Source organism: Melanostigma gelatinosum, assembly GCF_949748355.1.
Source record: "Melanostigma gelatinosum genome assembly, chromosome: 11".
NCBI lineage: Eukaryota > Metazoa > Chordata > Actinopteri > Perciformes > Zoarcidae > Melanostigma > Melanostigma gelatinosum.
Genome location: NC_136644.1, coordinates 21856071 through 21871833, shown reverse-complemented (window position 1 = coordinate 21871833; position 15763 = coordinate 21856071). Strand labels below are relative to the sequence as shown.

At 39.7% G+C, this 15763-nt stretch overlaps 1 protein-coding gene across 1 annotated transcript; it reads right to left on the bottom strand.

The window, feature by feature from the left end:
• Positions 1-354: 354 nt before the first annotated feature.
• socs1b (suppressor of cytokine signaling 1b) lies at positions 355-5904 on the bottom strand. Its single transcript, XM_079279373.1, has 4 exons — positions 5799-5904; positions 2598-3083; positions 1493-1680; positions 355-1400 (listed from the first exon to the last, which is right to left on the bottom strand). The coding sequence occupies exons 2-4, from the start codon at positions 2820-2822 to the stop codon at positions 1076-1078; spliced, it is 738 nt and encodes a 245-aa protein (XP_079135499.1). The 5' UTR covers positions 2823-3083; positions 5799-5904; the 3' UTR covers positions 355-1075.
• Between the last annotated feature and the right edge of the window lie 9859 nt (positions 5905-15763).

Genomic DNA, 15763 nt, shown 5'->3' with positions numbered 1-15763 from the left:
CGGACTTTGAGTTTACATACTAGCTGCTCTATGAGGCTGTATATAGGAATAGCGGTGCTTTGAGCTCAGTGCTAATGTCAGCACGCTACCACAGTGGAAATATTATCAGGCTGATGTTTAGCAGGATTTTATTCCAGAGGCAGTTTCCTGCTTTGCCTGGTCAGCAGTTCAGCCTTGGGTTCACATGCATTATAGTTTGTCAACTTAATATTTGAATTCATTCAACATGAACAACATTTTGCAAAGCGTCACACTTTTGTACAATTGTCTGTTGCTCCATAGGACTGAAGAAAGTAATTACACATGTTAACTGAGTTCAAATGCTGAATAGTTTATTGGTTTTTAAAACTGCATTAATCAATGTAAGAACTGAATCAAATGGCTATGTCATGTGAAAGGGTCGTTACTTATTTCGAGAAACTAAATCATCAGATACCTTCATTCAAAAGAGGCCAGTATATTTCAGTAATCCTGTTGATATTGTTTACCAAATACTGAATGAGACATACACAAAGCTGTATTAATCATTTTAGGGTTCATCCATAACTTATCTCAAGAAAACAACCTGTTGCTTTCTCATGAAAATTGGGTATTTGTCCAATTCTCCAGAGAAACAGACCAAGTGTTTTCCCAAGAGGCTTCTATTCAAAACAGAGTAAAAGAAGAGAAAATATTTGACTATTATTCCTTAATGGCTAGAAACAAATAACTGTTTGCTATTATTTCTACCATAACATGATGAGCTGGTGATATGTCAGCTTATTTTGAAGCCTTGGCCAACCATCAATTAATGCAGCTTCAAACAGCAGCAGATGTTACAACTGATACATATGTCGGCAGTGATGCAGCTGTTATACACAGGATATGCTTGTGGTTATTCATCAAAAAATGATAACGTGTACCATGGGTATTCTGTAAAACACAATGATAATGTGTGCAAATAAGCCTTCAACAACTTGCAGATCAAATACTCAAGCTGTGATTGTTAAAAATAACACAAAAACAGAACATTTATTCAACTTAGAACACAAACAACATCTTGATACAGCAACAGACACTCTGTCCACACAGGCATCTATATACAACAAGGGTACGCATGAACATAGTCTTTGACTTCAGTGCTGAGTCCGGGTAAGGTGCTTATATTTTCTGCTCCATATGAGCCCACGAGAGCCCTCCTGCACATCTGCTTCAGGCGCTCCGGACGCTGCTTGCGATAGGGCAATGTCAGTTTACAGCACGAGCCGGTGTAATAAGTGAGCAGAGCGAAAAGTGACGCAAAAGTCTTGTGGCTGCCGCACAGACTGAAGAGCAGGTCGTTCAGCTGGACACGAACACTGGTCGGGCCGTCGTCGCTTTGGTAACTCAGAGTGAAGAAAACATCTGGCTGGCCGCTGTCTCTATAACAACACAGCAGCATGTATTTACAGTCACTTTATGCACACGTAGTGTGGTTCCTTTTCTTGTGTAATGCTTTTTATCGGGCATTTACCTGATGAGGAAGGTACCCAGCTGTGCCCGTGTGAGTATTTGGTGTGCCTCTTCCATGGTCATCGATCCCCAGTAGTAACCACTGTGTTGGAGCTGCTGGTAGGTGTGTTTCACCAGTTGGTACTCTGCTGCGCTGCTGAATGGACGGAGGTGCGTGGGGAAATTCTCAGCATCAGCTCCAGTGATTGGCTGCAGCAGAGAATTTATTAGAAATAAATAACATAAATAAAGTTATTGCCAACAACAGTCACAGAGGCAGTAAAGCAGAGTTGAACAGACGTTTACGGGTTGAGTCTAAGTCATCCTATTAAAGTTTATATATATCTATAAAATGTATTCTCAACATATACTTATTTTTAGAGACGCTAGAGTATGTATAGTGTATGAATAAAAATAATGTAATACTAACAACAGTAATGCTCTGCAGTGGTTTAGACGCTTTGTAATAGAAACTTGCAGATTATGTGTCCAGCGTTCAGTATAAAAAGTCAAAGTCCAAATGGAAACTCAAATATTTGACTTCTCCAAATTGAGCTTCAAAACGATGACAGTGATAACCACAGATTTTGTGTGTGTGTTGGAACTCATACAGATGTAAAAAACACTGCGTAATAACAAATTAATACTATTAATTAGTGGTATGTGATGTTTGGCTCAAACAAAAACCAACAACTGCTCAGCCCAAACATGTGAAGTCCATTATTTGTCACTGAGAAAAAGACAATCTCACAACAATGTTTTAAAAATAGCTTTAAATATATATGTGAAGGGGTTAATATTAGCTCCACCTTCACCAGCTGCGACATCAAAGTGACTTTTACTTTTGGTACTGTCATTTTTCATATTTTGAAGCTTATAGCCTGCTGATGTACTTTTACTGCAGTACAATTGGGAATGCAGAGCATTATATACACTGTTGCGTATTTACGTTTACTTTTATTAAAAGATCTGAGTACTTCTTCCACCAATGGATGTAAAATTTAAGAAAGAAATTCTGGTGTTTGATTTCGGACTTTGTTTCGCTCCAGCCATCTGTGCGCTGTTTAAAAAAAACAAATCTCCCAAAACAATAAAATCCACAAACTGAGCAAACGTTGAGTGCTAACCTGGCTCCAGGTTTCAGGTTCTTCGTGCAAGTTCAGTTTTTTCCAGTGCAGTAGATCCAGCTGACTCTCTGTGGGCTCTGGGCTCTCTGGTTGAACTCTCTCTGGGCTCTGGACTCGTTCTGGTCCTGCAGGTTCCTCGGGGGGTCGACTTTGGTTCTGCGTCTCCGCTGCGCCGTTCTGTTTTCTGCTCGGTACTACTGTTCTATCAAGATTGTCTCTGACCATCCTAGAAAGGAGAATCCTCCTCTTGTCCACCTGTTGCACCAGTTCCTCCACTTTTCACTGGCAGATCCTCCATCACTGACCCCTTTCTGGCCGGTCATCTGCTGCTCAGTCCTCTTTCAGACTCCATGTTGCTTTGTTAAACAACAGCTTGAGAATTGAATCAAGATTTATCAACTTCATCACAAACTTCTGGAGGGGAGCAGATGCAGGATCTGTTCAGCCATCTGTCCTTGACGGATTGCCACTGAAGAATGTGATGAGCTGAAGTACAAAAAGGGGAACAATCAGTCAAAATGTTTGATTCCACTGAACTGCATTTCACCTTAATCATCACAATAGATTTGCAATAGGTCTAATGGGATGTATGGCCACTAGGGGGCAGCAGAAACCAGACATATTGACACATAAACAGCTGCTTATTTACACATCCAGCAGTTACAGAGCAACAATATCATCCATTTGTGTTTAGGGCTGCGACTAAAGATGATTCTCACTGTGGATTAAGCCGTTGATTATTTTGTTGTTCGGTCTGTGAAATGTCACAAAGTGAGAATCAGTGTTTCCTGAATCCCAAGATGACGTCCTCAAATGTCTTGTTTTGTCCACAGCTGAAAGGTATTCAGTTTACTGTCACAGAGCAGCTCAAGAATTCAGAAAATATTCACCTTTAATCATTTCAGTTGTAGTTGATTTCGAAGTGATCGTTCTCAGAGTTTACCAGTCGGCCGTTTGAGAAAGCTGAGAAAGAAATGTAATACTAACATGCTATGTTTCTGAATTGTGTACATAGTTTCATTTATTGTGTGTGTACAATGGAGAAAAACTGTAATACAGCATTTTTTCAGGGAATGTCACCACAGTCACCTAGTTCATAACACAGCAAATATATAAATATTGCAATTATTGAAACGAAATGAAGTCCAATATTCTCTCTCTTTTAGCTCTGTTTTGGGAAATATCTGGCTCTTTAGCTGCTAAATGCTCCACTATGTTCAACAGATAGAGACGTTAACGTTCTCTGTAAGCTGTTTGGTGCTGAGCAGGTAGTGTTCTGTGGCTTTTTAAGGTTGTGGGCCGGACAGCTTAACAATGAGCTCACTATAAATCTCTGTAAAGCCGAGGGGAGCTGCAGATTCAGTTGATAACTCTCTGAAGGTTCATCACAATGAGCGACCTCTTTCCCTTTGTTGTCATTCGATTCATTGTTACCATAAAAATATCACTTTACGGCCCTTTAACCTCACTGCATACTGGACACATGTAATCCAGTCTGCGTGTGTGTGTGTGTGTGTGTAGTGTGTGTTAATTAGGTCATGTGACTGACAATAAACCGCATGTTTTTGTATCATCAATCACTGAGTAGGGCGGTTGTAACAGAGCTCATGACAGCCGAAACACTTTCACTTTTGCAGTCAAGCGAGACAATGAAAGAAAAAAAACGATCTTGCTCAACAAGATCATTTGTGTAAAAGTACTCCAACACGTTAGTATGCAAATATGTAATACTCTTTAGTTTTCACTCAAAGTAACTAAAGTTTATTGATAAAGCTAAATACTTTCAGCATATAAGGATATAAGTATAGTTTGCTGTCTCTTGTTTTTGCGGTTTCTGTTTGTCTTTCTTGTTTTTGCTTATCTGTTTTAAAGCAACTTTTGTTTGGAGACGTGCTGTTTAAATGAAGTCAAAAGTTCAACATATTACTTGTTACTTCGACTATAGGGCTTCACAAGAAGATGGACCGCATCCAACACATTGTTTGATCTTTCTTTCACCGTGCTCCCAGTAGACCACACAACACTAAAATCTGATCACTATAAATACACCGTGTATATATAAATACACCGTGAAATACAAAAAGTATTCTGTCTGACATATATAATATTTGTTATTGTGGATTTTTTACGAAGTTAACATTCTTTGCTGTTTTATTACTTGTTTATTTATTCATAATACTTGTTTTTTTACTGTCTCTTGTTTGCACTATACTATACGCTGCTGTAATCCTGTACATTTCCCTGCTGTGGGAATAATAAAGGATTATCTTATTTTATCTCATTTTATATTTTGTTTCTTATGATACTTAACGTCCGCTTTTGCTTTAACTCTTTGCTCAAACGATGAAAAATGCATGTAAATATCTCACTGAGTAATCTTGCTGCTTCACCAAACATTTCGATTTCAGCTCAAATCCTATAACTTGGCTGATTGTCTATTTGTGAGGAGGAAGTCTGCATCAAACTGTTATCAGTTTACAGTAAATCGTGTAACTCCTGGATCCTGTTTTTCTCAGCTCACAATAAGTGCAGTGTCTGTGCTCCACTTTGCATTAAAACAAAGACTATGAAGTTTAACTTTCAGTTTGAAGGTTTACACGTTGGATGAACGGTGCATAGCCTCAGTTTTTGAAGCAGTACAACGGTACATGGACACGGCTTTGACCCGTCGGCCCTAAGTGGATGTTAAAACCCAGAAAATGAAAGCTGAATATATTAACTTCATAGTATGTGTTAACATAAGTGTTTCATAAGAGATCCAATGCAGTATGTGTTAACATAAGTGTTTCATAAGAGATCCAATGCAGTTTGTGTTAACATAAGTGTTTCATAAGAGATCCAATGCAGTATGTGTTAACATAAGTGTTTCATAAGAGATCCAATGCAGTTTAGAAACATTGCAAAAACAATTCACGTGTGATAATGTGTCCAAATATTGATGCAAGAGTTCAGAACAAAAAGTAAACGTCACAGCAGAAGTGATAAAAAAACAATCTACTGTAATATTTTCTGTTATTTGGAACCTTAGGGGATGAGGCGAGATGGTTACACGGGTATCAGTGTTGTTTAATCTAAAAATAGGAGTTGATAAGAATGGAAATATATATATATATATATATTTTAATTGCTTGATAACACACTGATACAACCCCAATTAAAGTTCTCTTAGTTGAATATTAATGATACACAGAGTTCACTTACTTGCAACAACTTGACTGTCAAGAAAGAGTCTTGGCGAGTCCGAACAGCAGAGAGCTGCAGTCAGCTTGTTCCCTGCTGGAGGTCGCAGCTCTTCATGACAAGAAACATTCCTACTTTCGGTTGAGGTTCGTATCACACCGGGAGGCGGGGCCGCACTATCAAAAAGATATTTTGGCTCTGTAACACCGTATACGTTTCCTAAAGTTCTCCAATGACGGATTCATTGACAGACGCGCACACGCGAGCGCGAGCGCGCGCGCGCACACACACACACACACAAACCACACGCTTGTTCAGGTGCTCCGGGCGAGCTCTTACTTTTGCTTTCAGTTTGGACAAGCTGATTCTTTTAAATCACGTGATTGCCAGCAGAGCGCGTGCGTTTTTAGCGTGCATATGCGCGTGCGTGTCTATCTTTGGGTGTGCGTGTGTAAATGTCGCGTGGAGACCATTTACATGACCTAAAAATGCAGAATTAAACGTAGGTCTGAATGCAAAATACATTGAAGGGGGTTTCATGTGTTTAACTTCAATGCAAATAATATTTTTGGATCCGGATTTTGAACTATGCAAACTACTCCTTCCCGTCAAAATGAATGTGAAACCGTAAATGATGCAAACATTGATTGTCATAATGAGTCTCATTATTATATAAAATGCTCGCTGCTCCTTCTTTTCTTAATAAAGTGGTGAAACGCTGCACACTTAAAACGAAACAAACATACAACTGTATATGCTATGAAGATTCATACATGTTGAGCTCCTTCGTGGTTTAAACAACTAAATGCAAAAATACATTCAATGTGCAACATTACTGGATTTTTATTCAGATCACTTTTAAATGTAAAAACGCTTTTTTTGCTCTAAAGAAAGAAGAATATAATGGCCACACACACACACAAAGATAAGAACTTCTCTACAAGCTCAGACATGATCTTGGCTGCATTCAGAAAACATTCAATCTAATACAATTTTAAAACATTTTGAATGCTTGCAGATGCTCTCAACCTGCATGAATAAAATGTAATCTTAGATATGCCCTTTGTTCATTCTTACAACATGTTGTATGATTTTTGTGATTGACATCATTCTAATATGGGTAGTAAAACAGAACATAAAACCAGATGAAATATACAGTTTTGGTTTGGTTGCAGTTTGTATCAGAGGCAGACGGACACCTTGTGGGGAAACAATCTAACTGCACACACATTGGTATGCACACACACTCTGATGCCATGGTAACTAGTGTGACTTCTCTTATCACAGAGCAATGATCAGTCAGATTCTAGCATTTACAAAGCATTTATTAACACAGTCGATTTCAAGTTCCACAAAGGAAACGTCACAGGGTTTTCTTCTGTTTCTTCACATCTGTATTAATCATTGGTGAGTATAAACGTCACGTCACACGTTTACATTGAACGCAGCCTGTGCGTGTAAATATGTGTGTGTGTTGTGTACATTTCTGCGACCCTGCAGAGTGTAGCTGTTAAAGTATTTCTTCAAACCAGTCAGTTCCCCAGAAGCCGAGGCCTCGATGCCAAACAGCTGCTTCTGAAACGCACAAAAAAAACACAGTAAGAGGAAGCACTGCAACCACACTGCTTGATAAGTAATCGAGTATATAAACAGCATTTCATTGCAAGTAAAGCCAAAGTGCATACAAAGCCATATAAAATAGTAAATAGAATAAACCACATGTGAAAATGAAAAACAGGTAACCATAAAACCAGACATCAATAAGCCGGGAGCGGCTGTGGCAGTTTGAGCGTGTCGTCTGTTAAACGCAGGGTCGACGGTTTGATGATCAAGACACTGAACACCAAGTTGCTCCCACTGACTTCTCAATCATCAGTGTGTAAATATGTGTGTAAATGTGCGAGTAAACGTGAATGATTGTACATTAAGGAAGAGAAAAGTGACAGAATAGAATGTGATAGAATGAAGCCTGCATGGTCAAAATGAATGTGAAACAAAAAAGACGGGAACACACGTAGACACAATAACAACAATAATTGCTCTTTAGTGAGGAGGTCAAAATGCTGCACGCAGCCACTAAACACAATCACAATCTGAAAAATATGCAACAAGAAATGTAACAATTGCTTTACAAGTGCCGGAGACAGTTGCAAATACTTTTCGCATGTTGAAACAGGCAGTTTGTTTTAAGTGGCATGACGAAGGCAGGGCTGAGATGACAAACTGGTTTATGGGGATGCAAATCACATTCAACAAATGCTTTGAATTAGATGAAACTGAATTATTCATCAGCTCATCAGCTGGACTTGCTGGCAGCACAGAGCTCATTCTCCACAGACTCCACACAGTCTTTTTCTTTCACGAGAGTTTAACTGTGATAAAAGCTTAAAGCTGCAATTCCCTTTGGCTGAAGAGTTTGAAGGTTTTTTCTTCTTCTTCTTCTCATGCATATGCTGAGATTTACTAACAAAATATCTCAGATCTCAAACAGCTGCAACAGAAAGACATGAAAGCCAGGCGTTTCTCATAACGACTGACAGGAGAATTAACTTTTTAATGATGTTGAAAACACATTTATCTAAATCATGTCACTAAAAATTATGAATGTGTTTTAATGTTGATGATGTTTTCAAACTAGCTTTGCGCGACATGTGGCTGAGAAAGAAATGGTTTGACATTTTGAGAAATGTATTCACTTTCCTGCAGAGAGTTAGATGAGCAGACTCACAGTAAATATAAAGCTACACCAAGAGGAGACCTTTAGGTTAGCTTAGCATAAATACTGACAACAGGAGTGAACAGCTAGCTTGGCTCTGTTCAACAAAAAAATGAATCTGCCTGTGAGCACCTCTAAAGCTCATTTCTTTAATCTATTAAAAAACAAAGTGTTACAATTACAAGCTGTGGTTTCACATTAGGCAATGAATTTGACCATTAGCAGCCCTGTGCAGCTGTTTCCCCTGCTTCTAGTCTTTATGCTAAGCTAAGCTAACATTCTCCTGGTTGTATCTTTATATTTAAAGGATTACAATTTGGGGTATACACTTAATTGCTTTCTTGCTGAGAGTTAGAGGAGAGGATTGATACCACCGTTAATGTCTGAACAGTAAATACAAAGCTACAGTCAGGAGACAGTTAGCTTAGCATAAAGAGTAGAAACAGGGGGAAACAGCTAGCCTGGCTCTGTCCAAAGGTAACAACATCCGCCTAGCAGCACCTCTAGAGCTCACTATTAACGTGTTACATGTTTGTTGAATGCATTGAAAAATTGTCAATAAAGCGCAGCACATGCGCTCCTGTAAAACAAAGTTGTAGTTTTATTGGAGGTTGCGTGCGAAGCTCTTTTAGCCATTTCCTCCTGCTTCCAGGCTTTATGCTAAGCTAAGCTAACGGTCTACTGACACTTTCATACTCATGTAGACACAAGAGTGGCATCAATCTTTTCATCCAACTCTCAGCAATTGAAGTGAAAAGGTGTATTTTTTTATTTGTGCGATACACGACAGTAAAAATGAATTATCACTTTGAAAATGTCGCCATCTTCTTACGTTGTCTTTTTTAAAATTCAAGAAGACTGAAGTCCATGAAGTGAAGTGTTCCTCTGGTTTACAGTACATGAGGGGGGAGAATGCCGAACACACGCATTCATGTGAATAGATGAATAATTTGCATTATGAACATTACACTTGCACGGAGTGCGCCAGCGGCGACAGCAGAGTGCTGACGAGGCCGCTCTGCTCGGCAGCGCTGATTTATTCTGCAGCAGGTATTAGCAGAGTAGAGAGGAAACACTTTCTTCCCCCTCAAGCCTGATACAGATTTAATGAAGTGAAACCACGTTGTGGACTGGAGCATGATGGGGTAGAGCACAACTGTTTCAATCATTTAGAAATCAGCAGCTGTGCACTTGTTGTTTATCTGATTCCTTTAAGATTTTATCGATGACAAAATGTCATAATGAGCATATCTGACACCTCTGTTACAACTCTTAAACACAGATGAACGGGACGAGGGTTCTGTGTGGATGATTTTATATTGCAATGTCTAATAGATTAAACAATCAAAAGGAGAAAAGAAAAGATGAGATAACTTAATAGTTATTTGAAATAATGCTAAATGTGTTTTGTTTAAGTATTACCATGAAGACTTCAAGGCAAGGCAAGTTTATTTGTATAGCACATTTCAACAACAAGGTAATTCAAAGTGCTTCACATAAAACCATTAAAAGCATCAACACACAAGGAAATGAAAAGCCCACAGCTCTCATGACATTACTTTCAGCTGCAGAAAGCAGGTGTTTTCAGTGGAAAGACTCTAAAAACAGCGGTGGAAAATAACTACATGCATTTACTCAAGTACTGTACATTTTAGAGCAGATTAAGTACAAAAAGGTAGTTTAAAATAAGCCCCCACAGTACCAGCTGCAACCTCGGTGGTGCTTACACATTAATACATCCATAACTAATCCAATAATATAATATACATTATTCTGAAATGGGACATTGTGCATAGTACTAACACATTTTTACCTTTACTTCAGTAAAAATTGGATTGCATGACTTTTACTTGTGAGTAAGGTTTAGTAAAAGCAGGAGTGCATGTGCAGCTTTCTTCTTCATCTTACTGGTTCATATATTGGGTATATTGTAGCATTATGTTGATAATTTACATTTGACAAGAGTCTGTTATTTCTATTTTTCCTCATATTTCTTCATGCTTAGGCCTATACAGTATATAAGAGCAACTGTCACTGACCAATTTCCCCCCGCGGATACATTCAGTATTTCTGATTCTGATTCAGTTGCAGCGTAGTACTTTGACTTAAGTACAAAATCTGAGTATTTCTTCCACCACTACTTAAAACCCCTGGTTCGGGGCTTGTAAAGACCAGTTTCATAAATATCATATAATATATATATCAGCATGAATCTCACCTTTGTGTAGCTTGTGTGAGTTTGTTTTAGAAGGCGTACTGGGCTCATTGTTGCCCCTTGTGGCCGCTGAGGAGAGACACACCCACTGACTCACTGTATTTTTCCGCCCTTGTCTTTTTAATTAAATACTCGTTATTTGAATCCCTATTTTTTGCACAGCTATTTGCTATTTTACAAATGTTATACACTCCACATGTTTCCTCCCTTTAGACAGTTTCTTGTAAAGCTGTAAAGTGAATTTGGGAGATCATAAAACGCCTCTATCTTATCTTATCTTATCTTATTTTATTTGACATGATATGATCAAGCCAAAAGCAATATACAAATTGTTGTTTCAGGCCGTGAAAGGTGCTCCACCTCATGAGTAAAATGATCAGGGAAAAGTAAAAGTAAAAAGAGAGAAAGTGATGTATTAATAGGTATTTGTTTAATGCAAATAATCCCTTGTTTTTAAATCAAAACAGATGCATTTTCACTCCATCAATCCACTAGTCCTTATTTAATTGAATTCCACCACTGTAGACAGTGCACGCATGAATCAAACACTGTTCTTACCTTCACCTCTGTTATGAGATGACCGAAACTGGTGAGGGGGATCCGCGTGTTAACGGGAGACGTCGGCACAACTGTTTGAATGAAAATGTTTATCATGCCTCACACATTCACTCCTCAGTCTCACACGTAATTTAAATGAACATTTAGAGGGGCGAGACTGCTCTGTTGGTTGCAGGCGGGACGCCTAACAGAATATATTTCATGTGTTCCGGGGGAGCTGTAACTGAGCGTTCTGTCCAATCATATGTTTCCATTCAAAGCGCGGACTAATAGGACGCGGGCAGTAGGGCGGGGCTTGCAGCTTGTTACACAAATGGCAGATCTCAGAGGCTACCTGTCATTCCTCTATTCAACCATAAGAGGGCGCCATATTACAGTTTATAACAAGGTATGTCCCCCAAATACAGGTTTATTCAAATACAAGCAAAACTACCTTTTACACGTCAACGCTTTGTTTTATGTCTCCTAGTTTCTTACTAAATACTGAGAAATGTTCCCACTTACTTTATAGAGCGAAGCTGAGAACTTATACGTTTTTGACAATTATCTTAAGTGTGATATTTTATTTATTTATTAAGCAAAAGTAGCTTTATTATATTCAGCAGAATGATCAACTGTAATTTACAACACTGGAAACATTTTAGTTTTGTGTCTCAAAATAGGCTACATTTTAAAATACATTATTTAAAATGACTGTTGCTATAGTAGAAGTAACTAAATACATTTACTAAAGTGCTTAAGTACAATTTTGAGGTACTTATACCTGAGTATTTGTATTGTATGCTACACTTTGCATTTCTGCTCCACTACAATTCAGAGAGAAATGTTCTATGTTTTACTCCACTACATTTATGTCACAGCTACAATTACTAATAACTAACTGTAACATACATGTTACGTGAAATACTAAGACCATTCATGTAATTAAGTAGAACTATTAAGAAGCACAAAGTGGAAACACTCAAGTAAAGTACAAGTACTACTTGAGTAAATATACTTTTACTGACTGCAGGTTATTTTTTTATTTAGCAATAGGGAAAGTAATACAACACTACCAAGTAGGCCTACTTAAGCACTATTTTCAGATACTTTAACTTTACTTGAGTATTTCCATTTCATGCTACTTGTATTATAATTGAGAGGAAATGTACTTTTTACTCCAGTACATTTATTTAACAGCTGTAATTACTAATTATTCACAGACTAAGTTTTTTAATTCAAAACACGAGACAAGTCCACATGATTGTCATAGTTTAAACTACACATCAGTACATGAAGTAGGTAAAATTAGCTGCACCTCAACCAACTGTACTAAAGTGTTGCTCACATTGATACTGCGGTAATGATAATCCAACAATAAAACACTGACAGGTTCATTTCTGTATATAAAGATAATATTTACCTTTTTTAATTAAATTAATTCTGTACTTAAAAAGTATAATTTTGACTTTTTCTTTGACATTTATAATGTGGTATTGCATCTTTTACTTCCACCGCTGATCAACAGCACCATGTTGTCCAGACAGGAGATCTAAATACAGCAAAACTGCTTTTATGTTACCAAAATAAGAATTCTGATCTCTAGATATTTAAAAACACATTTTGTGGATCTCAAAATGTAAGTCGGGAATCATTTGTAAGTATTAGTGCTGGGCAAGTTAACGCGTTAATTTCGCGCCAACGCATTCATTAATTAACGCGGACACTTATTTTATCGCGCGTTAACGCATTTTTCTAATTTATTATAATATATTTTTATTTTTATTTTTTTAATTGAAAGACAAGAGACAGAATACATATACATAACAACAAGAGGATGACAAGAACAGTGGGATACAAGCCAGCAAACATCCTATCGTCAGTCATTTTAGTGCACCTATATGCTGAAATTCACCGTAAATGCATTTAAACTGCAGAAATTGGGAGCGAGCGAAGGACTTTGAAAGTTAGCGGAAAGATTAATGTGAGACAACATAATAATAATAATAATAACTTTAATTTATATAGCGCCTTTCAGGGAACCCAAGGCCGCTTTACAAGAGTAACAGTTAGACAAAAACAGTTTAGACAAACAGTCAGAAAAACAGAACAAGTGAACTAGGGGCCGAACGCCTTGGCGAACAGATGGGACTTGAGGGCCCTTTTGAAGGCGTCCAGAGTGGAGATGTTGCGGATCACCGCAGGGAGAGAGTTCCAGAGGGTGGGGGCAGCCACACTGAAAGCTCTGTCCCCGAAGGTTCGCAGTTTGGTGCGGGTGGTGGCAAGCAGGCCAGAGTCTGAAGACCGCAGGTTCCGGGGAGGGGCATGTGGGCGGAGGAGGTCCGATAGGTACTGGGGGGCATGGGCATGGAGGGACTTGTAGGTGAGGAGGAGGATCTTGTATGAGATGCGGGACTTGACCGGGAGCCAGTGGAGGTTGATGAGGGTGGGGGTGATGTGCTGCCAGGGCTTTGTGTGCGTGAGAACCCTGGCGGCAGAGTTTTGTACATACTGGAGCCTGTCCAGGGTTTTGTTGGGTACCCCGAACAGGACACCATTGCAGTAGTCCAAGCGGGAGGTGACAAATGCATGGACCAGGGTTTCAGCAACAGACTCCGAGAGTGACGGTCGGAGTCTGGCAATGTTCCAGAGATGGAAAAAGGCAGTTTTGGTGACGGACTTGATGTGGGACTTGAAGGAAAGGGTGGAGTCCAGGATGACACCCAGGTTGCGGACTTCAGGAGATGGGGAGATGGAGCAGCCGTCAACCTCGAGGATGAAGTCACCAACCTTCCGGAGCAGCGCCTTGGGTGCCACAACCATGAGCTCTGTCTTCTTGGTGTTGAGTTTGAGAAGATTTGATGACATCCAGGTTTTTATTTCATGCAGACAGTTGACAAGGGACTGAGGGGGGAACTGGGAGGATGGAGTGGTACTGAGATAGATTTGAGTGTCATCAGCATAGCAGTGGAAGTTCAGTCCATGATGGCAGATGATCTTGCCGAGGGGGAGCATGTAGATGGTGAAGAGGAGGGGGCCAAGCACAGAGCCTTGGGGCACGCCATGATTGACTGGGGCTAGGGGGGAAATAGAGCCGTTGATGGAAACAAACTGTTCCCTGTTATGGAGGTAGGATGAAAACCAGGAGAGGGCGGTGCCAGAGACCCCTAGAAGGTCAGATAGGCGGTTGAGGAGGATGGTATGGGAGACAGTGTCAAATGCTGCAGAGAGGTCCAGGAGGATGAGGATGCTGAGGCGGCCAGAGTCAGCAGCAATGAGGAGATCGTTGATGATCTTAATGAGGGCGGTCTCCGTGCTGTGTTGGAGTCTGAAGCCGGATTGGAGGGGCTCATAGAGCTCATGGTTGGACATGTGGAGATGGAGTTGGCCGGCGACTACTCTTTCCAGAGTCTTACTGAGGAAGGGGAGGTTGGAGATCGGCCGGTGGTTGTGGAGGTCATCAATGTCCAGGCCAGGCTTTTTGAGGATGGGGGTGACTGAGGCAGTTTTGAAGCTGGTAGGGACAATACCAGATGCCAAAGAAGCGTTGATGATGTCCACCATGTAGGGGCAGAGGGTGGGTAAGCAGTCCTTGACCAGGGCTGTAGGCATGGGGTCCAGGGAGCAGGTGGACGTCTTGGCCGAGCTGACCAACTTGGCCAGTTGGGGAGCATCCACAGGGGAGAAGGAGGAGAGGTCACAAAGGGAGAGGTGCGGCGCTGAGGGGGCGTTGCCAGGTGGCTGAAGTGCGGGTGGAGGGGGAGGGGCTGGTGTCAGGAGCTGCTGGTGGATGGAGTCGACTTTCGCCTGGAAGAAGTCGAGGAATTTGGAGCAGAGATCGGGAGCACCAGAGGGATGGGGGGGCGTCAATGGGGCGGAGTAGGCGGTTGATGGTGGAGAACAATGATCGAGGGTTGCTCGATCATCCGGTTTCTTCAGACGAACATCCTGTTTTCAGAATAAGAAGCCAACAAAGTATGAATTATATTCACATTAAGTATAAAACATGCTACCTGCATCTCGTGAACCAAATGTTATTGCCCTTTTGTTCATATAGCAGTACTTTTAAAATAAAAGTGCGAATACACTACTTTTGAATTCATTATTGAACTTTGCCATAACAATGCGATTACTCGCGATTAAATATTTTAATCGTTGCCCAGCACTAGTAAGTATATATATATATATAAATATAAATATATAAATCGAAGTGGTTGATTTGAAGCTCATTTGAAGTAGTTTAATTGCTGTTTTTATTAGCTGTTAATTTATTAAGCTGTTTATATATTTTGTTTTTTAACATCTTCATAGCTGTCACATACAATGTAGTAAAAAATAAAGGTAGAATATATATGTGGGGGAAGTAAAATACAAGTACCTCCAAATTGTTTTTAATGTAAACACACTAGCCTACTTAAGAAAATGTACTTTCACTTTCCATCACTGCTAATGAGGTAGTATAATTATGATAAGTATAATTATAAGAAAAATGGAGAATGTGTTCTGTGGATACCACAA

Bases quoted from the DNA above. Each gene is read 5' to 3' on its own strand.
- socs1b (XM_079279373.1), bottom strand. From the start codon at position 2,822: ATGGTCAGAGACAATCTTGATAGAACAGTAGTACCGAGCAGAAAACAG. The intron at 1,681-2,597 runs GTTAGCACTCAA...TCTCTGCTGCAG, and splicing joins AACCTGAAACCTGGAGCCAG to CCAATCACTGGAGCTGATGC. The intron at 1,401-1,492 runs GTAAATGCCCGA...GTGTTGTTATAG, and splicing joins CTGGGTACCTTCCTCATCAG to AGACAGCGGCCAGCCAGATG.